The sequence below is a fragment of the Esox lucius genome, chromosome 25 (genome assembly GCF_011004845.1).
Source record: "Esox lucius isolate fEsoLuc1 chromosome 25, fEsoLuc1.pri, whole genome shotgun sequence".
NCBI lineage: Eukaryota > Metazoa > Chordata > Actinopteri > Esociformes > Esocidae > Esox > Esox lucius.
In genome coordinates, this window is record NC_047593.1 from 2981870 (window position 1) to 3009363 (window position 27494).

At 40.7% G+C, this 27494-nt stretch overlaps 1 protein-coding gene across 1 annotated transcript in view; it reads left to right on the forward strand.

The window, feature by feature from the left end:
• Nucleotides 1-27494, forward strand: part of tmem131l (transmembrane 131 like) — a 68835-nt gene that overhangs the window by 21520 nt on the left and 19821 nt on the right. The window contains exons 4-14 of the mRNA XM_010899205.4: nucleotides 5449-5523; nucleotides 11628-11751; nucleotides 12327-12443; nucleotides 13327-13431; nucleotides 17797-17874; nucleotides 19362-19545; nucleotides 21595-21653; nucleotides 21885-21990; nucleotides 22621-22723; nucleotides 24326-24464; nucleotides 27299-27472. Coding sequence (XP_010897507.2) covers nucleotides 5449-5523; nucleotides 11628-11751; nucleotides 12327-12443; nucleotides 13327-13431; nucleotides 17797-17874; nucleotides 19362-19545; nucleotides 21595-21653; nucleotides 21885-21990; nucleotides 22621-22723; nucleotides 24326-24464; nucleotides 27299-27472 — 1264 coding nt within the window. The remainder of the gene's footprint in view (nucleotides 1-5448; nucleotides 5524-11627; nucleotides 11752-12326; nucleotides 12444-13326; nucleotides 13432-17796; nucleotides 17875-19361; nucleotides 19546-21594; nucleotides 21654-21884; nucleotides 21991-22620; nucleotides 22724-24325; nucleotides 24465-27298; nucleotides 27473-27494) is intronic.

Sequence of the window (27494 nt, forward strand, 5' to 3'; positions counted from 1 at the left end):
GTGTTCAGCCATTATATCTGCAAAGTGTGGCTACTTTGAGTCCAGAATTTATAAAATGTTGTTATACAAAACGATTCCATGATTTCCTTTTATTGTTTTCTGATTTGTTTTTGTTCTATGCTTTAATTTCAGAGTGCATTAAGTCAAACTGTAAATGTAAATAAAAACTGCAAAAATCGAGGGGTTCTAAAACTTTTGACCGTGTATGTGGGGGTTGGTGTAAGTAGTATTATTTTTTGAATCCCATCCCTGGGATTCAAACTTGTGACGTTTTGGTTATTGTCCCAATACTTGAAACACTAAGCTATCTGCTGCCTTGTTCAGTTCAAACAATAACTGGTCAATATAGCCATCCGCTGTTTCTTTTTTGTCATAGTCCCTCTGCAGTTTCTTTCTTGCACTGAGTCCCCTCTTAGGGGGGTGTCAGTGCATCTGTCCAGGCTGTTAAAAGCCTGGACAGATGCACTGACAGTCTGTCTTCAATGGAAAGCCCCTACTGCCATCCAGCATGTCATCTGTCTGGAAGTGTAAAAAACCCAATTTGTTGAATGTGTCTGATTTGACAAAGTTATCACTGCATGCGCAGAGGGTTCTTCTGTTAGACCAGGTGTTGCGTTTCTTTTTCAGGGACACTTAAGAGTTTCCATGCAAGGTTCAAGTGATGGTATTGGGAGCTGATGCACAGTTTGGTCTGTTTCATAAGCGGGCTCATGTTGATGACATGTTTGACTGACATCTCCCTGTCCTGGCAGCCTGTCAGTACTCTAGGACTTCATCATGACAAACCTTGCAATCTTGGACCTTTGCTATTGAAGGTAGTTTGAGTACTTGGAATCAGTGTTCTGTCCATGCGTCTTTCGTCAACTCGCTGAACGGCTGTCTTAGCCCTCTGTCAACAGCTTCAGATCAAGTTCTGCTTCTCACACAGACTGCAGCTACCAGATCCCTGCTGACCTCCATTACATTGTTCATTAGGACAGGAGTCAAAGGACAACACATTCAAATGTTAATTAGGGACACACAGAATTCTTTTTAGTTGATCTATATCTGTTTACCATATTTGTGAGGACTTTTAGGGGACAAGAATCTCTTCCCATACAACATTTAATTTGTCCCTTCTCTTAACCTCAAGTCTCTAAATTTAAACCTAACCTTAGCTCGTAAAAGTTAATCCTAATTATAACCCAACACTAACCCCTGGCCTAAATAGACTTATTTTAAAGTGCAGACAATTTTTTTATAAGAAAGTGAATGTGTGTGTACTTTCACTCCTAATTTCATGATATCCAGTTCCTAGTTATAACCTTTTCTCATTACATCAACTACCAAATGGTTTAGCATAATTGAACATCAGTTTATAGTTTTTTTGCCATGCCACGTAAGCGGAGTCGGCCAAGCAGAGTGCGTTAGTGACTGACTGACTTACTGATTGACTACCCGTTGTTAAATAGCATAGTGGTTAGAGACACGGACTGCCATGTAGGTGACCGGTTGTTCAATCCCTGCCACTGATAAAACAAATTATGCATTAGGATTTGTTTAGGATAGACTAGGATAGTAAGCCTCAAATAAAACTTTTCCCGGCTATATTGCAATGGACATGGATTTTTGAAGTACGCATCTGTGCATGTTTTTTGGGTTCATTAGACCCCAACCCCTTGTGCATGTAAAAGAGGTGTTTCTAAGATACCTTTCCATCAAGTGAAAAGACGAGAGGAAGTTATCGTAACATAGACCCGCCTGTCTTCCAAAATCCATGTGAACTTTTATAGCTGCACAATCAAGAGTGGTCTCTTAATTTTAATTCTTCTTGTTCCTCACTCAAAACCTTCCTTTTTGACTTTTTGGAAAGGAAAGAAAAAGGTGCAGTTGTCTCTTAATTTTTTCTGGACCTGCATATTGATAGTTATTGTATCAATGTCATTCACGAATGAAAGTTAAACGAACGTTGTTGTGCCATGAAATGAACCTAATCACTTTGATATTTTGACATTAAAGTACTTTTCTGCCAGACCGCATAAGCAGAGCGAATGTCTCTTACTGAGCGGGTGGGTAGGTAGGTGGGTGAGTGACTGACTGATCACCCATTGCTTTACTCTTTATTTAAATTACTGTGTGTGTCAGAAATGCTTTCATGACAGATTAATACATAAACATAGGCCTAACAATAACTCCAGAGCGGTAAACAGTAACTTCACTTTGATGCAGAGTGTTCCTGAGGGCAATGAAAAAAGACAAAGGACCGTAACTGGGATTATGCGATTCTGCCTTGGCTTCTCTAGGACTTCTGGAATTTACAGCAAAGACGACACACTCTTTTCTCAAAACAAAATCGAATAAAAATTCATCCACACGATAAAGCAGATTTTTCATGTTCCAAAAATGACTAGTTCGTTTTTGAACAAAATTGCAGTGATGGCCATTTGTCTTTGCACGGCAGTAGACATATCACCTCCAACACTACCAGTTGTTTAAATAGCGTAATGGTTAAAGACACAGTCTGCCCCAAAGAAAAAACAGTCAGGGACAGCAACATTCATCCCTTCTAATCGCAGGCCGGCTGAACTAAGCTTGCCTGGTTCCTTTTCTGGTTCTTATAAGTTTTACCATTGCAGGTTGGCAGGCAGTTAGAGCATCTGACCAGTAACCAAAAGGTTGGTAGATTGAATTCCTAAGCTGGCATGGTGAAAAAAAATCAATCATTATTTTCTTCTGAAAGGCAATTCAGCCCCAGGTTGTTGCTGTACACAACTGTTATGGTCACTTAGAAATATTCTTGTTTTTGAAAGATTTGTTTTTTTTTTTCCATAACAATAACATGAAATTGATATGAAATACAGTGTAGACATTGTTCATGTTGTAAATGACCCTTGTAGCTGGAAACAGGTGATTTTTAATGGAATATCTACAGAGGCATACAGAGGCCCAATTATCAGCAACAATCTGTCCTGTTTTTTTAATAGCACGTTGTGTATGTGAATCCATGTTAGTCATTTTAAAAGGATAACTTATTAGAAAACCCTTTTGCAATTATGTTAGCTGAAAACTAAATGCTGATTAAAGAAGCAAACTAACTGTCCTATAGACTGGTTGAGTATCATCAGCAATTGTGGGTTCAATTACATGCTTAAAATAACCAGAAACAAAGAACTTTCTTCTGAAACTTGTCTGTCTATTCTTATTCTGAGAAAGGAAGGCTTTTCCATGTGAGAAAGAGGAGTGTGAGGCCCTGGTGCACAGCTGAGCCAGAGCGCAAATACATTGGTGTACAATTTGTGAAACAGATGCCTCACAGGTCCCAAAGTGACAGCTTCTTTAAATATTACCTGCAAACATTACCCAGTCTCAAAGTTAATAGTGAAGAGGCGAATCTGGGATGCCCATCTTAATCTTTTTCTATTGTGGTTGGCCAGTCTGAGATGTCTTTTTCTTTGCAATTCTGCCTAGAAGGCCATCATCCTGGAGTTGCCTCCTCACTGTTAATGTTGAGACTGGTCAGCTTATCAGGTTATTTATTTTTAATAAACAATATGTATGTCTATTTCTGTGACAAAGGTGTTTCCAAGCCCAGACCTGCCCAGTCAGTTGCTGGGGACAAAACAGTATAGGGTAACCAATAGGAGTAAGATGAAGTTCCAGCCAGATATTGATCTTGGGTCCGTTTATATTTTCCCCCACTAATGGATTAAGGTCAGGATTGGCGGAAGGGGAACTGATTGTAAATCTAGAAGACATTTCCAGGATGATCCAGTGTTCTACGCTGCTGCCTCCAGTGCACATGAAGTCTTGCAGCATGCATTGCAGTCCAGCCCACTGCTCATTCAGCAAAAAAGTTCTCTTTACCTACTTTCCTGTTTAACACAGCATAAATGCCTCAGGATATATCTCCAGAGTGTGAAAATAAAAAGGTCTGGAGGACCACCATTAGAGTTAGAATTCTTTGCAGCTCTAATGTATCTTTTTCTGATATAGAATTAAACTGAAGTGAAAGTGTGTATGATCTGACGTCCAGGAGCTGTTCATTTGAAGCTCAGAAACCACCACTTCCTGTTGTTTTAGTGTATCGTCCCTAAGTCTCTATTGCAATGCTGGGTCCTGTTTTAAGGCACACAATCGAAAATGTTCAGAAAGGCTTTTCAACTGAAAAACAATGGTTTGATTTATCATTGGTGAAGTCCAGGTACTCCCCCCTCTGTTTCAAAATGTTTCTTTGCTTTGATGCCGAATTAATATACACAACCCAGGTTGTAGGCCACACAAGAAAGCAACAACATGAATAGAGGAAGTTAATACAGGGCATTTCAGAAGTTTTGGGGCAGAACAAAGTATATATATATTTTTTTTGGTTTCGTTCTTTACTTCAGCACTTTATATTTAAAATGATGCTGTTGGGCACTTTAACCTCATGTCATTGTAAGCAATACTTTTCTGTATACTCCCTGTACATATCCTTGCTAGGATTTAGTGCAATTTTTGCACACTTTTTATTCTTTTACAAGATGAGTGAAATTACTGCTCTGGAACTCAAAAGTAATAACTTTGTGAAACTATCTTATCATTGAGGTTTGGAATGAAAGAAAAAATAACCTGGCAAATGATGCTGTCAAAAAGATTGTACTTTGAACCCTAGTACTTTTGTTATGAAAATTAATAGAATTCAAAGGACAAATCACAGGACCCAACATGAGTGTTGATGCAGCTCAACTTTTTCAAAGTTGTCTCTTCTTGTTAAGCATATCGTCTGTCATGTTTCAACACGATTCCTCCTCATTGGGGTTTGGAATGGATTTGGCAAACGGTAGGCTTCCCTTTAAACAACACCCCAAATTCATAATTTCTGACGTACCTCTCTGCTTTCTTATCTTCATGCCTTGAATTCCGACCAGCACACCTTCAGTGTCTTGCATTGTTAGGCAGGATAGTCCAGGTTGTACCAAGCCACCAACAGAGCATGTACTTAACTAGACATATGTCCCAAATATCCTGCATGTAAGGTGTGTTGTTTGGGACGCATGTCGCTGCGCTCATTGCTTTGTTTTGTTGGGCTTGTTTCAACCTTACAAATCTAGACTTGTGTGGACTTGTGTGGTCTCTGCTAAATTCGCTCACCATTTTGGGGCATTCGGTAGCTTAGTGCTCACAGCATTGGGCCGGTTATCAAAGAGATTGCTTGTTTAAAATCCTGTGTCAACAAGGTGAAAAATATTTGCCCTTGAAACTTGAAGCTTTATTGCTCCTTTAAATGAAACAAATATCTTTGCCTTTGAAACATGAAGCATCATTACTTCTGTAAATGAAACAAAAATATTTGCCCTTTAAACATTAAGCATTATTGTCCCTGTTTTGGATAAAAATAACAACAACATAACAACGTGGTGTATAATTTTGCTGCTTTTCTCCCTAGCTGCCCAACTGTTAATAGGTGTACATTTTTGTCTTTTTCTCCAGTGCTTCATTCTATGTGCAGGAGAATGGAAGGCCACAGCTGCTCTTCCAGCCGCCATCTCTGGAGTTTGGGACTCAGTAAGTCCCTCCCTCTGTCTGTCTTTCTGTTGGTTTCCATCTCAATTCAATTTCGGTTGGATTTATAGGCCTTTTCAGTATGGGAAATATAGGGCAACGCATGTGTGAAATAAAGAGGGAAATGTGATGAAACTGAATAAAAATATATCTGAAACTCTTGGTAAACATTACATACAAGTTACAAAAAGATAAAGGCATTACAAATAATGTATTATATACACGTTATCCCTCCCTGTGTCTCCCTCTGTTTGTCACTTTCTGTGTCCATCTCTCTCTCCCGCTGTCTGTCTCTCTCGCACGCACGCAGGCACGCACGCACACTTGCACAGGGATTCGTAAACACAACAAAGACATTGGCAAATCTGTTTACATTTACTGTAACCAACCCCATCATTTTATATAGATTCACTGGTGGAAGTGACAAAAAATATTGGACAGTTTGAAGAGATATGTGGAAAAAGTTTCCAATAGACCCGTTAGCCAAACTCAGCAAAAAAAATAATCTGTGACCGTTCCCAAACCTTGTCTGGATACTGTCATGAAAAGCCCCCAAGTTGAAGCTGATCTATAGAAAGTGGTTCTAAGTAGACCAAGTTAAGTAGCTCTATATAAAGCAGAGGGGCGTTTTAAACACAGAGGAAGCCAGTCGAACATACAGCGATGACCAAATATGGCTTTGAGTGCAACAGTCTTCCCCTCAGACCGAGGCGGAGTGAGGGAGAGAGGGTCGGATCCAAGCAGAAAGGTTAAGATCCTCCCAGCTCCCAAAACAATCACCAGAATAGTTGGATGCTTTGTTGTGCTTGGATGCTGCTCCCCAGGGCTGCTATTAGAAGCAAAACATTTTCTCCCATGACATTCTTGTTCACATTTTTTCAGAGGTGTCATTTTTCTATTATTTCTTCCACCATTACGTTAGCACTTTGTTTCCTTACGTAAATGAGTCTGTCGACCCAAAAGTCACGGATTTATATTTTTCTATGTGTTTTGTAAATAGAATGTCCCGTTCTAAACCTTTAATGTAGATACAAATTAATCGAACAATCGAAGGGACACTAGGTCCTTAATGTCTTTTTTATTGAATACATTCAGCAGACTCTTTTTCAAATGGTCTTGCATACTAGGGCTGTCTGTAACTTTTTGTAATTTGTAGTCCACAATTGATCACATTGTCTGAAAGTTTTTAAAAATACAATCTATTTAGCTAAAATCAACAAAGTGTCAAAGTATGTATTTTGTAAAAATACTCTTAAATATAGCCTAACTAAAATATTGCAAGTAAACTCAATGAAATGTTTTAACTCTCGAAATGTTTTAACTTAGTGCATAAACTGTACATACCCCAAGAATCAAACCCACTTTTGCAAGAGCCAAACTGTTGCTCAGCTGTTCCTAGCTATTACATGCTATTACATCCTCTCTCAACCTACAGTTGCCACACAACAAAAAAAATGCAAGTACTCAGAGCTCCACACCCTTGTTTAGATACACTGGCATCAAGGCGAAACAGCCACAATGTTACTGTAAAAGATTAAACCACAGTCCTCCCCGGTTCCCACTAGCCGCTTGATAACTAGGCTAACCCTACGGAGTGATCATTTCAGCTGTGGCCGTGTTGTTATGCAATATTAACACACCCTCCTAGGAAGCTAGGCAGGCACAAACAGATCCTTATTGACTGAAGTCAAGTCTCAACTGGCATCTACTGCCTGCTATGGGGTGGTGAAAAAAAAGTCTGTCCTCCACTGTGGATTGACCTAACAATTTGCACATTCATTGGTGTTTTGTCACTTTAATTCTTTTGAAGCATGTTCTTTTGAAGACTGATATCAGGAGATGAGGCATGGGTTTCCAGCTGTTGCCACATTGGCAAAATGTCATTTTACCGTTTCATTTTTTGTAACAAAGGGATCTCCCATTTATCACATTGCGATTACCCTGTTTTGAATATTTTTTGTGAGCGATCAAAACATGTACATCTCCTGCTGTGTGCCTTAAGTGATTGTTTATATTCACCCACATTGCAGGTGGGTTTGTAGCGCTTACAATTAAATACATCATAAAAATTATATGCCAACATGTCACCAGACTACTCAGCCCACAGAGATCATAGTACATTCATTGGGATTAGCATATTTTCTATGATAAAACCACCAAAAAAGTGGGGCCCCTTGCCGTTATGGTCAATACCGTAATGGCAATAAAATGAATATACTTTCACATGAATCTTTACAATCATGTTTTCTTTGGCAAAATAGCCTCTGCTTTTCATCAAAACGGCCACACACACACAATATCTTGCTTCTGCGTAACAGAAGTCTAGAGAGTGTGGTCTACAAATCCTCCATTTGTCCCGCATTTAGATATTTGAAATGTCATCACCCAATTGCTGTTAGGCAGAAGACAACTGCCTCAGGGCAGTTTTCTGCTCAGCCCCCATATTTCTTAGCTCCATCGTCCCATTCTGTCAATAATGCATACATCCTGAGAATATATCTTTGGAAAATATATTTTTTCCCAAAACTTTAGTTGAATGGTGACCACATTTAAAAAAGCAGCAGGTTGACTGCATGTGCATACCAAAGACAAATGTAGGCAACCCCCGACATATCCCTGATACCTCATCAGACTTAGTGACCTGTCACAGCACTGGCTGTTTAGACGACAACATTTTCACATACAGTGGGGAGAACAAGTATTTGATACATTGCCGATTTTGCAGGTTTTCCTACTTACAAAGCATGGGTCTGTCATTTTTATCATAGGTACAATTCCACTGTGAGAGACGGAATCTAAGAAAAAAACTAGAAAATCACGTATAATTTTTTAAAATAATTAATTTGCATTTTATTACATGATATAAGTATTTGATCACCTACCAACCAGTAAGAATTCCGGCCCTCACAGACCTGTTAGTTTTTTCTTTAAGAAGCCCTCCTGTTCTCCACTCATTACCTGTATTAACTGCACCTGTTGAACTCGTTACCTGTATAAAAGACACCTATTCACACACTTCAATCAAACAGACTCCAACCTCGCCACAATGGCAACGACCAGAGAGCTGTGTAAGGACATCAGGGATAAAATTGTAGACCTGCACAAGGCTGGGATGGGCTACAGGACAATAGGCAAGCAGCTTGGTGAGAAGGCAACAACTGTTGGCGCAATTATTAGAAAATGGAAGAAGTTCAAGATGATGGTCAATCTCCCTCAGTCTGGGGCTCCATGCAAAATCTCACCTCGTAGAAAACCATTAGTAACACACTACACAGTCATGGATTAAAATCCTGCAGCGCACGCAAGGTCCCCCTGCTCAAGCCAGCGCCATGTCCAGGACTGTCTGAAGTTTGCCATGGCCGTCTGGATGATCCAGAGGAGGAATGGGCGAAGGTCATGTGGTCTGATGAGACAAAAATAGAGCTTTTTGGTCTAAACTCCACTTGCTGTGTTTGGAGGAAGGAGAAGGATGAGTACAACCCCAAGAACACCATCCCAACCATGAAGCATGGAGGTGGAAATATCATTCTTTGGGGATGCTTTTCTGCAAAGGGGACAGGACAACTGCACCGTATTGAGGGGAGGATGGATGGGGCCATGTTTCGCAAGATCTTGGCCAACAACCTCCTTCCCTCAGTAAGCAAAAATCCAGGAAATTACATTTATTAAATTAATTTGCTTTTTATTTCATGTCAGATCAATGACCTGAAGAGAGCTGGAACCACAGTCTCAAAAAAAAATTTCAATTAAAAGATTAAAATCCTGCAGCGCACGCAAGGTCCCCCTGCTCAAGCCAGTGCATGTCCAGGCCCATCTGAAGTTTGCCAATGACCATCCAGGAATGGGAGAAGGTCATGTGGTCTGATGAGACAAAAATAGATGCTTTTCTGCAGGGGACAGGACGACTGCACCGTATTGAGGGGAGGATGGATGGGGCCATGTATTGCGAGATCTTGGCCAACAACCTCCTTCCCTCAGTAAGAGCATTGAAGATGGGTCGTGGCTGGGTTTTCCAGCATGACAACTACCCAAAACACACAGCCAGGGCAACTAAGGAGTGGCTCCGTAAGAAGCATCTCAAGGTCCTGGAGTAGCCTAGCCAGTGTCCAGGCCTGAACCCAATAGAAAATCTTTGGAGGGAGCTGAAAGTCCGTATTGCCCAGCGACAGCCCCGAAACCTGAAGGATCTGGAGAAGGTCTGTATGGAGGAGTGGGCCAAAATCCTTGCTGCAGTGTGTGCAAACCTTGTCAAGAACTACAGGAAACGTGTGATCTCTGTAATTGCAAACAAAGGTTTCTGTACCAAATATTAAGTTCTGCTTTTCTGATGTATCAAATACTTATGTCATGCAATAAAATGCAAATTAATTAATTAAAAATCATACAATGTGATTTTCTGGATTTTTGTTTTAGATTCCATCACTCACAGAAGAGTACATATGATAAAAATACAGACTTCTACATGCTTTGTAAGTGGTAAAACCTGCAAAAACGGCAGTATATCAAATACATGTTCTCCCCACTGTACTTCGCTGATTTGAAATCGCGATCAACTATCAAGCTCTCACATAAAACCCTTGGATGTGTTGTGTTGTCCATGATCAAATCCTGCAAGAACTGACTACTTTTGATCAGAACCAAAGTAGCTCACTATAAAAGGGAATTTAGTTATACTTTTGACCATAGCCAAAATATTGATCTATAACAGGAATGTAGCATTTAGGATTAACATTAACTGTGGTCAACAATTTTTCATCACACAAAATAAATGATTTCAAAAAAAATTTGACAGAAAGCTGATGTTTTCATCAAACAGTGACCGCAATCAGTGTAGAACAAACATCTTACACCTAAAGAACATTTTGCTTTCAACTACATTATTTGAGGGACATTTGCATGCCTCTGACACCCGTCTTGTTTTTAACGCTAAATTTTTAAACGGCGAACAGACTGCTGAGCTCCTCACTAAATGTCACCACAGACCTTTAAAAGGCAGTTTGCGCTCTCTTTGATGTTTTCTGGTTGATCTGACATCTTTCACCATTTCTTTTATATCGGCATCACAGGATCATCAGATAAGCACAAGTGCCTTCCTAATTTCCAGAAATGTTGCCTCATTATTCAAAGATGAGGGGTACGCAGCTACAACCTTTGAGTGCCAAAATACTACTATTTAAATTGTATTTTGTTTCACACTGCTTAAAGGAACACTTTCATCTCATGATCATCCATCTGAAATGAAAATCCCAAGGTGTAAGCCATGTCATTCTGCCTGAGATAGGCCGTTAACCTTAATTGATCCTCCGGGGGCATGTTCATGAGGCCTACTGCTGTAGTAAAGAAATTGTTCTTGTGTTGGGAGGTTTTGGTCCTGATTGACCTCAGCCTTCTCCTCAGAGGGGAATACTCCATTTCCAGGGTGAGAGGCATCTGCCCCAAAATTTGCCGCTTGCCTCCACGTCCAGGAGGTGTGTAGGTCTTGTAGAGACGGCAGATTGCAGCCAATCACCCTCTCTGCAGATGGGGTGAGGTCACACTTATATTTAGTGAGAGCACTTTTTGGGAGAAGTATGTTTTTGGGAGGAGCTTGGCAAGGCTAGTCTCAGGTTTTAAGAGGAACATTTCTAAACAAATTTCATATTAGTTTAAAAAATATAATTCTGTAATAGGCCTCTGAACTCTAAAGTGTGCCAAATGCAAATTATCTTCCAAATAAACTATACTATTAATTAGACACACTGTGCACATGTGTAGACACATAATAAATTAATGTCCATTCTCCCTAAAAATCAAATGCAGTTTGTGATATCTTCATAGCAATACTTGACAGGGAAAAGCACACAAATCAACATGTATTGCTTTTTGTGAAATTGCATATCGATTTTGAAGTGTCCGGTAGGACATCTTTAATTGAACCCCCACCTCATGCTCTACTAACTAAGCCCACAAGACACCAAAAGCCAGAGGTCTGTAAAAATACCTAATTCAATAAATAAATTAGTTGCTTTTATTTATTTGGATTTTCCATTGCACATAAATGTATTGCATGATGTATACTTGTTGTGAAGGCTCTGACTTACCTTCTTTATCCCTCTGTCTCTGTGTAGGACACTAGGGCTGCCAAGAGCTGAAACCATATACATACACAACCCCAGCCAGGAACTCCCAGTGACACTGCTGTCAATGTTTACATCCAGCAGACATTTTCACATGCCTTCATTCCACAGAAGGGTGAGTGTGCGTCTGTGCCCTACCCTAACTTGAACACTCCCTCCTGGAAAATAAATCAAGACCCGGCAACATTGTTGTGTCATGTACTAACAACACTGAATACCACATGATTACGTGTCAGCAGTTCCTCGTTGATTTGAACCCAGCAATCATTGACACAAGGCATCTCTCGCATCTCTAGTACCTTACTAATTAGAATGATGTAATGCGTCGGGCATCCATGCCAAATAACAGCATTGTCATCGTCTTGGAGAAACATACTCATTCAAATCTTTGCCTAATTTGATTTTATATTTAGGGTAGTTGTCTCTTGGAATTTCAATGTGCTCTGACAATAAAAATAGCTTACGTTTCTCAATTTTATGTTTGCTGTTGGTCAAATATGTCTATTTCTTTCCCTGAACCCTTTCTGTTTTGGAGACTTAATCGGACAGTGTCATTATGCTGCTGTGGATACTCTATGACCCTTGACACTAGCTATCTACTGGGCCTCCACATGCAATACATCATTTAATTGTAACTATTGTGTTAGTATGGACCTCTAGATCCCTGATCCCTTGTCCTCTGCTTTCCAGGTGATCCCACCCCGGGGGAAGGCCTCGTTTAAACTGGTCTTTCTCCCGACGGAGGAGGGCAACATTGAAAACTCTTTATTTATAAACACATCAGCCCATGGGGTGCTCTCCTACCAGGTCAGTAGTCATACCAGCATAATGATTGGATCTCCAAAATGGCGCCCAGCTCCTGGCACACTATTTTTCACCAGGGCCTATTAAAAGTTGTGCACTTAATATGAAGCAATTCAGGACATGTTTCCCAGATGGACAACCAGGGGCAGTGTTCACTTAGGGCTAAACACAGAATGTCATGTGCTCAGGAGAGGGCATGTTAAAGTTAGTTTTGTAAGCACAGGAATTGTGATGTTTATGCGAAACCCATGACATTTTGAAAGGCGCTTCAAAGTGTATGTAAACTGACAGTTTTCTTTTTTCACTTGTGGAATCCAGTGGTTTTGTTCACAGCAGTCACAATTTCTAAACTTCCAAGATTCCTCTGCAACTGTGTGGAGTGGGAATGTGTGGGTGGAAGTTGGATTAACACATTTAGGGCTTGAAAACATGATGAACTTTCTAAAGAACGCAATACATTTTTCCCCCTGGCATTTACTCTGGCCATTAAATGCACGGTTATGAACCCTAGTCCACCCTAGGACACCATAATGCAAATTATTTTAGTATATAGTAGGAAAACCTTTTGTTCTGCAAAAATGATGACGTTTCTTATTTTTCCATTAATTTACATAATAACGTGAGTTTTCTTGTCCGCCATGTCTTATTTAGTATTAATGGCTTTTACTTTGGTCATGCTGTTGAACAGGAAGTAAGTCTTGGTGGTGAAAGTGAAGGAAGTGCAGCTTTTTTGCGAGACACAGGAGTAGTGACATCCAGCATCTGTACTTTCTGCTGTTCCACCGTGGTTGCTCTAGGATCAAAGCGTCAGACGTTGAGCGACGCTTCAACATACTTGAGTTGTTGCGGAAATGTACCCACTTTTCTAAGACTGTTTTCCCCACAGGTGTTTGGTGAGGGTGTGCAACGCGGTTCTTCAAAGGGGGTCTATCGGAAGGACAGCATCCTCATATTCCCTCACATACAGAGCATCAAGCTGAGCCAAACCCAGGTTTGTCTGTTCAACAACGCATGGCAATGGGACAGACATGTTTACCACAATATATTCCCTATATATACACATTCACACAGACTCAAACAAATATACTCTCACATGTGACTCAAGTGTTTTAGCATGGCCTTGCTGTTGTCTGACATCTGATAGCCAGCAGAAGTTAACTTCCCTTCTTTGTCAGGCTCGATACAGAGATTACCCAAAATACAAAAACTCACACGAAAGGCAAAGACACAAACTTATACGAGAGATGTATATACCGATCAGCCATAACATTATGATCACCTCCTTAATATTGTGTAGGTCCCCATTTTTACGCCAAAACAGCTCTGACCCATCGAGGCATGGACTCCACTAGACCTCTGAAGGTGTGCTGTGGTATCTGGCACCAAGATGTTAGCAGCAGATCCTTTAAGTCCTTTAAGTTGCGAGGTCCATTGCTCGTTGGTCCAGTTCTGATACCCTTGTGCCGATTGTAGGCACTTTCGGTAGTGGTCTGCGGCTACGCAGCCCTATACAGAACAAACTGCAATGCACTGTGTGTTCTGACACCTTTCTTTCAGTACCAGCATTAACCTTTTCAGCAATTTGAGCTACAGTAGCTCGTCTGTTGGATCGGACCACACAGGCCAGCTTTCACTCCCCACATCAATGAGACACATTAACTTTGAGGACAGAATGTTCACTTGCTGCCTAATGTATCCCACCACTGACTGGTGCCATGATAATGAGATTATCAGTGTTATTCACTTCACCTGTCAGTGGTCATAATGTTATGTTATGGTGCGTGCGTGTGCACACGTACAGTTAGGTCTGGAAATATATGGACACTGACACAGTTTTGGCTCTGTGGATTTGAAATGAAACAACCGAGATGCAAATTAACACAATCAGAAATAAAATTTTCATTTTTAATACTTTGTCAAGAATCCTTTGCATGCAATGACTGCTTGAAGTCTGGAATGCATGGGCATCACCAAACGCTGGCTTTCCTCCTTTGAGGTGCTTTCCAGGCCTTTACTGCAGCTGTCTTCAGTTGTTGTTTGTTAGTGGGTCTTTCTGCCTTAAGTTTTGTCTTCAGGAAGTGAAATGAATGCTCATTTGGGTTGATCAAGTGATTGACATGGCCATTGCAGAATATTCCACTTCTTTACTTTAAAAAACTCCTAGGTTGCTTTTCAGTATGTTTTGGGTCATTGTCCATCTGTGAAGTGAAGCGCCGTCCAATCAACTTTGCTGAAATTTGCTGAATCTGAGCAGACAATATATCCCTATACACTACAGACTTCATCCGCCTGCTTCTGTCTTCTGTCACATCATCAGTTAACACTAGTGACCCAGTGCCATTGGAAGCCATGCATGTCCATGGCAACACACTGCCTCCACCCTGTTTTACAAATGCGAATGCCACTCCTGGAATCAACTGCATACCTTTTACTTCTAAATGATGTAGAAATAACAAAGGAATAGCCAACACCTGCCCATGAAATCGCGTTTGAGTTAATTGTCCCATTACTTTCGGTCCCTCGACCAAGAGGGGGCTACATATTAAAGAGCTGTAATTCCTAAACCCTTCCTCCAATTTGGATGTGAATACCCTCAATTTAAAGCGGAGAGACGGCTCTTTAAGCCCATATTCATTATTTAACTGTAACTTGAATATATTTTGGTAAACAAAGTGTCAGTGTCCAATTCCGGACCTAATTGTGTATATATATGTATATGTGTATATGTACAGTGGGGAGAACAAGTATTTGATAAACTGACGATTTTGCAGGTTTTCCCACTTACAAAGCATGTAGGAGTCTGTAATTTTTATCATAGGTACTCTTCAACTGTGAGAGATGGAATCTAAAACAAAAATCCAGAAAATCACATTGTATGATTTTTAAATAATTAATTTGCATTTTATTGCATGACATAAGTATTTGATACATCAGAAAAAGCAGAACTTAATATTTGGTACAGAAACCTTTGTTTGCAATTACAGAGATCATACGTTTCCTGTAGTTGTTGACCAGGTTTGCACACACTGCAGCAGGGATTTTGGCCCACTCCTCCATACAGACCTTCTCCAGATCCTTCAGGTTTCGGGGCTGTCGCTGGGCAATATGGACTCATCTCCCTCCCAAAGATTTTCTGTTCAGGTCTGGAGACTGGCTAGGCTACTCCAGGACCTTGAGATGCTTCTTACGGAGCCACTCCTTAGTTGCCCTGGCTGTATGTTTCGGGTCATTGTCATGCTGGAAAACCCAGCCACGACCCATCTTCAATGCTCTTACTGAGGGAAGGAGGTTGTTGGCCAAGATCTCGCGATACATGGCCCCATCCATCCTCCCCTCAATACGGTGCAGTCGTCCTGTCCCCTGCAGAAAAGCATCTATTTTTGTCTCATCAGACCACATGACCTTCTCCCATTCCTCCTCTGGATGGTCATTGGCAAACTTCAGATGGGCCTGGACATGCACTGGCTTGAGCAGGGGGACCTTGCGTGCGCTGCAGGATTTTAATCTTTTAATTGAATTTTTTTTTTGAGACTGTGGTTCCAGCTCTCTTCAGGTCATTGATCTGACATGAAATAAAAAGCAAATTAATTTAATAATAAATGTAATTTCCTGGGTTTTTGTTTTAGATTCCGTCTTTTTAAAAATGTTTTCTGGCAAAGTGGGGGGGGGGGGTGTACCGTATCTCACACAAGTGAGTACACTCTCACATTTTTGTAAATATTTGATTATATCTTTTCATGTGACACCACTGAAGAAATGACTCTTTGCTACAATGTAAAGTAGTGAGTGTACAGCCTTCACTTAGGGGTGTACTCACTTTTGTTGCCAGCGGTTTAGACTTTAATGGCTTTGTCTTGTGTTATACTGTTATACAAGCTGTACACTCACTACTTTACATTGTAGCAAAGTGTCATTTCTTCAGTGTGGTCACATGAAAAGATATACTCAAATATTTACAAAAATGTGAGGGGTGTACTCACTTTTGTGTTTGTGTGTGGAGATGGATAGACAGATAGATACACACAGACACACGTACATCAGAAGCAAAGGCGCTAATACACGAGAGGCAAGTACAGTATACGTACATGCAAACCATAGAAATATTCATGCCCACAAGACGTGCCCATCCATGCATGCTCACACATTGGGTTGCTATTGCATGCGCGAACACACCCGCCCACTTGCACCCACTTTCATAAACAAACAAAGGAAAGAGCGAAAGCAAGCCGTAGGCTTCTTCAGAGGAGCAGTACCATCTGCAACAGGAAGCTGGTGGCAGTATCCACCCGGGCTGCGATCACATAATCGCTTAGACCACGTTTCCCCCGAATGCAGTTGCCCTCTGAAGTGGCTGACCTTATTTTACCACCAAAGTTGTACATTTTCTTCTTGATTGTCCCTCCATCATTGTTTTAGTCAAAGTACTACATTTCTTTGCAGAGTGGTCATTGTGCATTTTATTATTTATATAGCTTCTTTTATCTTCTATTTTGTTTCACCTTAATATTTTATTTTGTATGCTTCTCACATTTTATTAATGTTCTGTTTTTGTTTAGTTTTTTACATTTCTAACTGTTTTAATTTTTCCATTGTATTTTAAATGTATTCTACATGTTCTTCAAGACTACATATGAGGTGTCTTAAATGGATGGCGCCCCACTTCCTATGCATCCCATATGATGTGTTGGAAGTAGGTTGCCATTTGTGATGAAGGCATAGTTCTGACACTGATCCCGATAGTACATTTATGAGGGGCTTTGTAGTCACCAGACAGGCTGTGGGAGTGCAGTTGTTCAGGGGCCCTGTTTGTGGTTTATATCACTTTAACGCCGACTGCTGAGCTGCTGAACACACAAACAGGTTTAAATATAGAGCAAGCTTTAGCAGCCATATTCCCCTCCCCCCACCTCTCTTGCTGGCCAATTCATTGGATCACCTCCTTGTTTGTTGATCTCGCCAGCTCTTGCTATTAAGTAAGGCATTCTGCACTAACCCACCACCTTGTAGAAATACTGTTTTACTTAAGCCCCAATGTCTCAACTAGGGATCAATTGCTGGTTATTTATAAAGCCCTTTTTACATCATTGGGTGTCAAAGGAATTTACCATAACTTTAGGCCACCAAAGGCTAATGCGTTCAATCACTGAGAGTGCAATAGAGTGCTTTTCATACATGTTGCCAGTGTTTTGCTTATGTTTATACAGCTGCTTATTTTTTTTTATTTTTTTATTATAAAAAAGGTAATCTGCCCTGAAGCTATTCATTTCATAAAAAACAACCTATCTGTGTTGAGTTGCGGACCTCCTGTTGTCTGGCTGCCTTTGACTCCATGTTTTTTTGTGTTTTACCATCACAGGAAGATGCCTGCAATGTCACCACACTGGGGCTACTGCTGGAGGGCAGTCTACCCAAGAGCATGTATAGTCAGCCACAGGTACTGGGCACCTCAAATAATTTCTTCAACTGATATTATGCTTTATTGACCATGATGTTCAATTAGGCAAGCTGTAGGAGAGCGTGTGCTGCTCTTTTAGCAAAAACACTTTCACCAATGTCTCATAAAACACAAAAATGCCCACCACATTCGATTAATATGGATTCTACCTCTAACTTCCATGTGTTGTCTAGCAGTAGTTGCCCGGGAGAAACTCCCGCCAAGACTAAATTAGCTGGAAACATTTACTGTTGTGCTGAATGCTTGTTTGTGATGAAATAACTGGAAAGTTTATGTGCACAGCAAATGTATGGAGTGAGGTGCGTTGTTGGGAAATCTGAATGCCATCTGCTTCCTCAAGGAGCCCAAAGACAGAGAGACTCCTCGCTAGGCATGTAATTGCCTTCTCACAAGACTGTTTAATTAGCCGGGAGATTCCCTAAACGCAGGTGGTGCAATCCCCACCATGACACAAGGCCCACCCTCCACCGTATCACCCACCCGCCTGGGGCTGAAATGTCTTCTAGCCATCAGACCTGGATTCAAGTGTTCTTCCAAATCTTAATCGGAAACCAATAGACAAGTTTCAAATGCAAACTTTGCCCACCTCACACTCCAGGTTGGACGAAAGCAGATGCTAAAGAACGTTTCAATCCAGGTCCGAAGGATACCAGAACAGGAAGAGCTTATTCCAAGATGTGTTCCAGATGGCCAGGGATTTTAGCGTTGCTATGTTACTCTCCCCAATTCCATTTTAAATTCAAGACAATTCAAAAAGCAAAATACAGCTCCGGAAAAAAAATTAAGAGACCACTGAACCTTTTTTTTTCCTTTCCAAAAAAGTCGAAAAGGAAGGTTTTGAGCGAGGAACAGAAGGGTTAAAATTAAGAGACCACTTCAAATTGAACGCTTCTGTTCCTCACACAAAACTTTCCTTTTCAACTTTTTTGGAAAGGAAAGAATATGTGCTTTGGTCTCTTAATTTTTTCTGGAGCTGTATACTCCATCATATTGAAATGAGATGTTTTCCAAATTGAAGAAAGGGTTGACAGGACGTCCAGCAGTTCTGTCTGGCTGCCTGTGGTGCACATGTGTTGCAGCAGCATTGGATTCATTACCGTTGGTCATAGAGCAGGAAAGATCCACTTCCTCCGCTGTCTTTCAAAAAACCATACCTATGTTAAAATGTCAATGTATTTTTTGTTGAAAAGGTATTGCAATCTCAGTGTACCCCCTAATATGGCTGGAATTTGGCTGACCCAGGTCTGCCCCCCCCACGCGCCCCCCAGTGTTGGATGAACATTATATATTCACTGTTCTAACACCGGTTTATTATTTTTGTGTCACAGGACTAAGAAAGCAATGTGCATTTCCAGTAAACACGCCTTTTAAATGAGACAAAAATAAAAGCACTCAACATCAACCATATTGCTCCCTGCCTCTTTCCTCTGGGCCTAAATGCTACGCCTCTCCTCTTGTCTCCCCAGGGGTCTTGCCTCCGGAGTGCCAACGAGAGGGCGCCAGCCGAGGAGACACAGAGTCTCAGCCTCCAGATAAGGCTCTCGGAACGGGCCGAATATCCGGCCGACCTCGACAAGCTCAAGCCCTATGTCACGGAGCACATCCTGGTCCTGCTTGTTGCCCCGGCGGCAGGCCGTGGCACCACAACTGGTGAGTGTTGGGATTACTGGGACAGATTGTGTTTTTTCCCAGGAGTAGGTGGGCAAGTCGTCCCAACCAGCCGAATGCGTCGTCTTTTTAACTGTCTTTTGTTTTCCATGGAAAGTGTTGGCTTTCTGCCTCCTGCCTAAGTACTACATTTGGGAAACGCTGATGGAGGAGGCCCTTAACCCGAATTGAACACAGTGGTGGAACCAATACTCCCGATAAATATAAACTACTTCCCCTTTACCCTATTTCTTGTTATCCAGTTGAATCTACAACTCTGTTGCTTGTAGATGCCCAAGCCACTAGAGGGATTGGCCAAAGCCATATGTGACCAGGAAATCCCTGCAAACGATGCTTTCCCACTCCCCAGACGATGCTGGCCAGTTGGAAACGCCCATGCCACCCGTTAAATAGCTGCACAATCAAGAGTCAAACCTAGACTGTAGTGTGTTACTTGGCACCGCAAAGAAGCACCTTAATCCATTGTGCTGTCTGGGATGCCTTAGTTGCCTGCCACTTTTGACCAAGAGCTGCACTGCTCTTGTCTACAGTTGAGTACAAGACATAGACAATTAGATGGTAATGCGTAGTTGTTAACTCTTGTCACCTTCATCTGAGCTGATCCATTCGGGCTGAAATTTAAAACGAGAATAATGTCCCAGATCTGAATCAGTTTTTGACTAGAATAGGAGGGTGGAAACTAGAAGTGTTTAGACCCTCCATGACTAGTGTTCATAAGACCTGTTCTTCATCATAAACAACAACAGAATCTTTTCCCGGCTTTCTGTAAACACATAGTAATCCAATTAATAGGTTTAATCTGGTTCCAGGAAACCATCCCTTTAGTCCAAGTGTCCATAAATGCACTATGCACTAATTTGACCTGTTTTTCCAGCCTCTTCATGTCAGTTTACAGAAAGCACGCACTATTTGACATAAAAAATGTTTTCTACAAAAATAAAAGACATAACATATACTCTAAATGAGTGAATACAGGAACTTTAAATGTAATAAAATGTAATATGTTAGCTCAACTGTACAATGTATAATGGCAGCAAAAAATTCACATTTTATTTATGATCTCACTTAGCAGAGCAACCCGAGGTTGGGAGAAATATTCAGAGTCAAGGAAACAAGCCTACTCAGTGATTTCACCCACTAAAACTGCTGCAATGCCACTGTAGAGCCGAGCACCAGGATTTATCATAGCGTGTTGTAAACGTAATAGTCTGCTTTTACTTTCACACCACTGTTCAAATCAAACCAAAGTGTCGCTGACATTCTATTTTTAAAACAGGAACTCGCTAGACAGTAGTGAGCAACATGACCAGTCTTTCAGTTCTTTTTGAGCAGCTACAGTTTCAGTACACTTTAGTGTGTTTAGCATGAATGGCGTAGATGGGAGAACTCCACTTCTTTCTTGGCATGGGTGTTCTAACATGCCCTGCATTACAATTTAACATGGGTATGATTTATGGGAAAGACACCACACTCTTTGGAGGAAGCTCTGAGAACTGCTTTGTTATCAACTCTTCTGCTTAGATGTGGATAGGCCTTTTTAGTGTGTATAGTGACGCCTACTGGTAACAGTGTTATTTTTAATGCGACAGGGCAGCAATGCAATATTTATGAACCCCCTTATGCTCAAGAGTATTATTCTGTGGATTGGGCTAAATGTTAATGTTTATTACATAAAAAAGCAATCCACAGGACAGTAGCAACCATAAAGGAACAGTTTGGAGATGATAAAAGGGCAATAGTTCAACCAACACAAGACTGTATTACACAGTTGATTTTATCAGCGTTTTACTATCAGCGTTTTCACTTTCTACAGCATTTGTTGACAATGACTTAATTAAAAGAGACTCAATAACATACACTTGGTGCTCAAGTTTTGTTTGGCGCTCTGTCAACGCTAAAAAGCCACTTCAGTCCAAAGTAGACCCTAATCATTTCCCCAATCTGACATATATGAGTACATGTCTGATATGAGTACCAGTATATTTCTGTATCTTTTTACTATGCCATAACTTGTATTTTTATATCCTACAGGGGAACCTAAAATAGGAATTTATATGTTGAACTCAGGAGGAAAGAAACTTCATGTGAAGGCAAGTTTGTTCACAAGCAAATACACATTGCAATCTTTAGTTTTAGTTAATATAATTTGTTTATATGGGCTCTTATAAGGGCAAATAAACCATAAACATGTCAGCCTTGTGAGAGAGTTTTTGTTATTGTCTACATCTTACTTGGAAAAACAATCAAAACTTCCCTTTGTTATTACAAAGTCCATGTGAAACATATTGCATGGTGCTGAATGATAGTGTTGTTTTTCATAGGAATTGCAGCTGTTATCCAAGGTAGACAGCCCTCTGGAGTTCAACCCTGTCCCGCTAAGAGCATCGTCTACAAATTTTACACAAGTGGCTACACTAGCCTGCAGAGGTACAGTATGTTTGATTAGCATGGTGGAGAAACATACAGACGGGTGACAAATTAACAGAATATGTTTTTAATAAGGGTTTAATGTACTTCAACCTTACTATAATATCCCTCTGTGTAGTCCTAGGTTGATATTCTCAGTCACCTGGGGAAGAGTTGCTGATGTCTTTTCCATAGCTCTTAATGCCGATGTATGTTACTTTAGTCACTGTTTGTATTGAAACACTAGCCAGTGGAGCAGTCTTTGTGAATGAAGCCCCTGTAATCCGTAGCCCAATAATTTGTGACCCTTATTCAAAATCACCTTGATCCTTTCCTCTCGCCATCTTGATCCAAAATTTAGGTGAACTGAGCCTGCTGAGCATTTTTATAAATGCATCAGATCATTATAGGATGTTAATTGCTTAGTTGTTTAATGTAGCACACCTTCATGGAAGCATCTGCATTCGCTATGTTCTTCCACTCATTCAGGTTTGTCTTTTAATTTGTCACCCATCTGAATATGACATATGCTATTTTAAAAATAAGTCTATTGTAATTTTACCTGTGTGAAAGACAATGTTGTTACCATTGTGATGTAACTACTAATCATATTACTGAATGAGTATTCATGTATTTTTCTGTGTTGTGAAGGATCTCTCCCAGGTCAGGGTAGAAGATGCTCCAGTCATATAAGCCTAGAGGTCCTAGGAAATCACACAGTGAACATCTTCCCTGGCTTCCACAATACACATGGGTAAGACATAAAAGTTGTGGTTTGAAGCAAAGTATTTTTTAGTGCTGTCAAATGATTAAATAATTATTTGCGATTTATCACATTAGATGTATGTAGTTAATCGCAATAAATCACAGTTTTAGAATGTGTTCAAATATGATCCTAAATTTTAAAAATCTGTTTAAAATGCAGTGCACTATGTTAAGAACATATGTTTTATTTTAAACTATGGACATTGCTAGATTTTTTTGTTACATACAGGAGCTGTCTTTTTCTAAATTGGTCCATTAGAACATTGTATTGTCATGTCATGGCCCTTAAATGACTGGCAGAATCCAAGTACAATAACAATTATGTTAGGAATCTGTTTGAAACACCCATCAGACCCTTTATCTGGAAAGCTGCAGGCATGTTATTCATCACTGAATCACATTTAGCGTAAGCGCACCATTTAACGGCAGGATTCACAGACAAATGGCATGCCATCATTGAAAGCATAAGCGCACCATTTAACGGCAGGATTCACAGACAAATGGCATGAAACACGATTCACGACATTAATGTGTAGGATACTCTACATTGTTATATTGACAAAAGTTGAAACTCCCTGGACCACTCCAGCACAAGTTGAGTGCTAAATAAAGTTACCCATATACTGTTGTAAATCACCAAGTGACAGCTTCCGGTCAAGTCAAGCACAAACTATGGTTTGTGGCAAAAATAAATAAATAAAATTACACCCACAAGAAATGTACCACCGTTAAGCATTTTTAATCAATCGCAAGCATTAACGCATTAATTTGGGCAGCCATAATTATTTTGTCTTGACAAGATGGACAAGTGGATATTTGAAGTTCAGACACCCTTATTGGAAGTTGTGGTTTTGTTGTAGTAAAGGCTGAAATCACAAATGGATAATTCCTAGAAAAATAATAAAATTATTTTTTTTTCTATTCATTGTTCTTATTTTTGTGGAAGTCTTATGTTATTAAACTCTACAGAACATTAACTATGGTATGATTAAATCAAAATTTGTTAGAAGCAATATTTCTATACATTTTTTGCCATGATACAGAAATATCCGGTACTGAAATTTCAAAACATCAGCATCAGTGAGGATAGCCTACAGGAACAGCTGATTGTATTCAGGGCTAATCAGAATCACTTAGGTTAATGTCAAGTGACAGAAAATTACCTTTGTACTTGTTTTTTTGTCTTTTGGTTTTCCACTTAGTACTAAATTAAAAAAAGTCCTCTGGCATTGTCTTGATTTCTACCTTTACATGAACAAAAGTGACATTTTCTGTAAGTGTGTGTAAAACTGTCATCAAGGCAAAAGAGTTGGCTACAATATGATAAGTATTTTGATCTGTTTAAACCTTTCTTGATTACTAAATGATATGTGTTATTTAATTGTTTGTAGAGTGTTTACTATTCTGCATTGTGGAAAATAGTAAAAATAAAGAAATATCCTTGAATAAGTATTGTCCAAACTTTTGACTGGTACTGTAAAACAAAACATTTTGATGTAAAATGTGACACAAGGCTTTGCATTTAGTTTTGAGCCTTGTCTCCTATCAAACTCTTTAAAATGTCAGTGTTTCTTCTCCCCTGTCTCTGTAGCGGAATAGAGCTATCCAGTCTACTCCAGGTGAGGCAGAGAGGACGGGACCACGTGGACCTCTGGCTAACAAACGTCTTCCACTTCCCCCTCACCGTTCAGAACGCCACTCTCTCGCCAGAGTCTCAGGGCTTACTCAAAGTAATGCTGGATGTATTGTTTTGTGTGTGTGTAACATACTAACATCCTTCTCTATATACACTGCTCAAATACATTGAGGGAACACGTATCACAAAATAACACCAAGTCAATTAAACTTCAAGGATTTCAATCTGTCCAGTTAGGAGGCATAAGTGATTGTGAATCAGTGTCACCTGTTTTGGTTCAAATGAAAGTGACAACAGGTGCACTGGAGAGTCACCAGCCAGACAACCCCCAAAAAGGGAATGGTTTTTCCAATGGGGACCAGTGCCACTGCCAGTGGGGGCCACTGGGGGTCACTGATTCCTCTCTAGTTTAGCATTTTGCTAGTGTCCTTGTCACTACGGGTAGTTTGAGGCAGTGCCTGCACCCCATTCAGTTTGTCCAGGTAGTCCAGCACATCCAGGATGGCACATCCATACGTGCCATTGCAAGAAGGTTTGCTGTGTCTCCCCGTACAGTCTCAAGAGCATGGATGAGATACCAGGAGATGGGCTGTTACATGAGGAGAGCTGGACGGGGCCATCAAGAGCATCAAACAAGTAGCAGGACCAGTATCTACTCCTTCGTGCAATGAGGAACAGGAGGAGCACTGCCAGAGCCCTGCAAAATGACCTCCAATGAGCAACTGGCATGCATGTTTCTGACCAAAATGTTATAAACATACTACGTGAGGGTGGCGTGAGGGCCCGATGTCCTCTAGTGGCCAGAGTGTTTAGGCAGTACCTGGATGACGAAGGCATTGATGCCATTAACTGGCCCTCATGTTCCCCAGACCTAAATCCGTCATGTTCCCCAGACCTAAATCCGTCATGTTCCCCAGACCTAAATCCGTCATGTTCCCCAGACCTAAATCCGTCATGTTCCCCAGACCTAAATCCGTCATGTTCCCCAGACCTAAATCCGTCATGTTCCCCAGACCTAAATCCGTCATGTTCCCCAGACCTAAATCCGTCATGTTCCCCAGACCTAAATCCGTCATGTTCCCCAGACCTAAATCCGTCATGTTCCCCAGACCTAAATCTGTCATGTTCCCCAGACCTAAATCCGTCATGTTCCCCAGACCTAAATCCGTCATGTTCCCCAGACCTAAATCCGTCATGTTCCCCAGACCTAAATCTGTCATGTTCCCCAGATCTAAATCCGTCATGTTCCCCAGACCTAAATCCAGGACGTTATGAATAGGTGCATCCGACACTGCCAAGTAGCACCACAGACTGTCCATCAGCTCACTGATGCCCTGATCCAGGTCTGGGAGGAGATCCCCCGAAACACCATCCGCCATCTCATCAGGAGCATGCCCAGACGTTGTCGGTGGTCCATACTGGCACGTGGGGGCAATACACACTATAGTCACCTTATGAGTTGCAGTGATGACATTCACGCAAGTTGGGACAGCCTGTGATTTCAATTGTTTACTTAGATTTTTTTTCAGTGTGTGTTTGAATCCAGCCCTCCGTCAGTTGGTTGTTGTGGTTTCCATTGGCCGTTGTTACGTCATTTTGTCCTCAACAAATTATACAATGTACAGAAAAGATTTTGATCTTTAATATATTTTGTTCATTGAGACCCAGTGTGTGATTTAAGTGTTCCCTTAATTTTTTGATCAGTGTATATATCCATACATACATACATGTTGTCTTTTAAAATAGTTTAGTGAGAAATTTTATTGTTTCTTGAAAGATACATGCCTATTTGGAATTTGATGCCAGCAACAAGTTTCAAAAACTTTGGGATAGTGGCATGTTTACAGCTGTTACATCCTCTTTTAACAATATTCCCTGGAGTTTTAACTTGCGTTTGTGGATGCAGCGACATACTGTGTTCACAGACAATGGTTTTCAGAAGTGTTCCTGAATCCATGCAGTGATGTCCACTACAGAATCATGACTGTTATTAATGCAGTGCTGCCTGAGGGCCCGAAGTTCATGGTCAACCAATATTGGTTTTTGGCCTTGTCCCTTGCGTACAGAGATTTCTCCGGATTCTCTGAATCTTTTCATAATATTATGTACCGTAAATGATGAGATCCCCAAACCATCTGTTATTTTAAATTGCGACACATTTTTCTTAAATAGTTTTTTGCCTCCGCAGTCATTCACAGAGTGAACCCCTCCCGATCTTTACTTCTGAAAGACTCATCCTCTCTGGGATGCTCTTGGGTATGTTACTGACAACAGGACAGTAACATATCCAAAGATGTTACTGACCTGTTGCCAATTAACCAAATTAGTTGTGGGATGTTCCACCAGGTTCTTCTTTTGTAATACACAACCTTTCCAGTCTTTTGTTACCCTGTCCCCGATTTTTTTTTTAAACATGTTGCTGGCGTCCTATACTATTTTCTATTCACTATAGTTTACACAGTGTCCCAACTTTTTTGTCTGTGTGTTTATTTATTATTATTATTTGTTTTTGCTGTACGTTACTGTAAATGGCAATACCATTAGGGCAGCAAGTAACAACTATTTTGATAATTCAATGTGCTTATGATAAGATGTAAGCAATTAGGTAAAGCATACAACTGGATAATCCCACCCGCTCTCTAAAGAAGTACAGCCTGAAATACACCTGTAACATCACTGTATTGCATAACAAAAAATTTGACTAGGGATGCATTTTACACTGTTGCGGAAAAACATGGACTTTTCCACATTGACACTCGTCTAATGAGGCTTCAGTAATGTAGGGAATGCTCAGCTGCCACGCTGCTTGACAGTAAACGAATCATGACTTGAGTTTCAACTTCAGCTTCCTCTTAGCTAAACGATGAGCAAATTAGAATCCCCTGCTTTCAGTTCTTCTGTCCTGATGGCTGCCATCTGTGTGTTAAGGTGGCGAACTTCAGCAAGGAGCCGGCGGTGCCCCATGGTTATTGCTGGCCACTCATCTCCCTGCAACTGCTCAACAAGAGCCTGCCACTCAACCTCCTCTCCACTCTCTCCCTGACCACCGGCTCGGGCCTGACCCTTTACCTGCCCCTCCACTTCCACTCCACCTTTGCCAAGGTAACCGGCAACAATGAGAGAC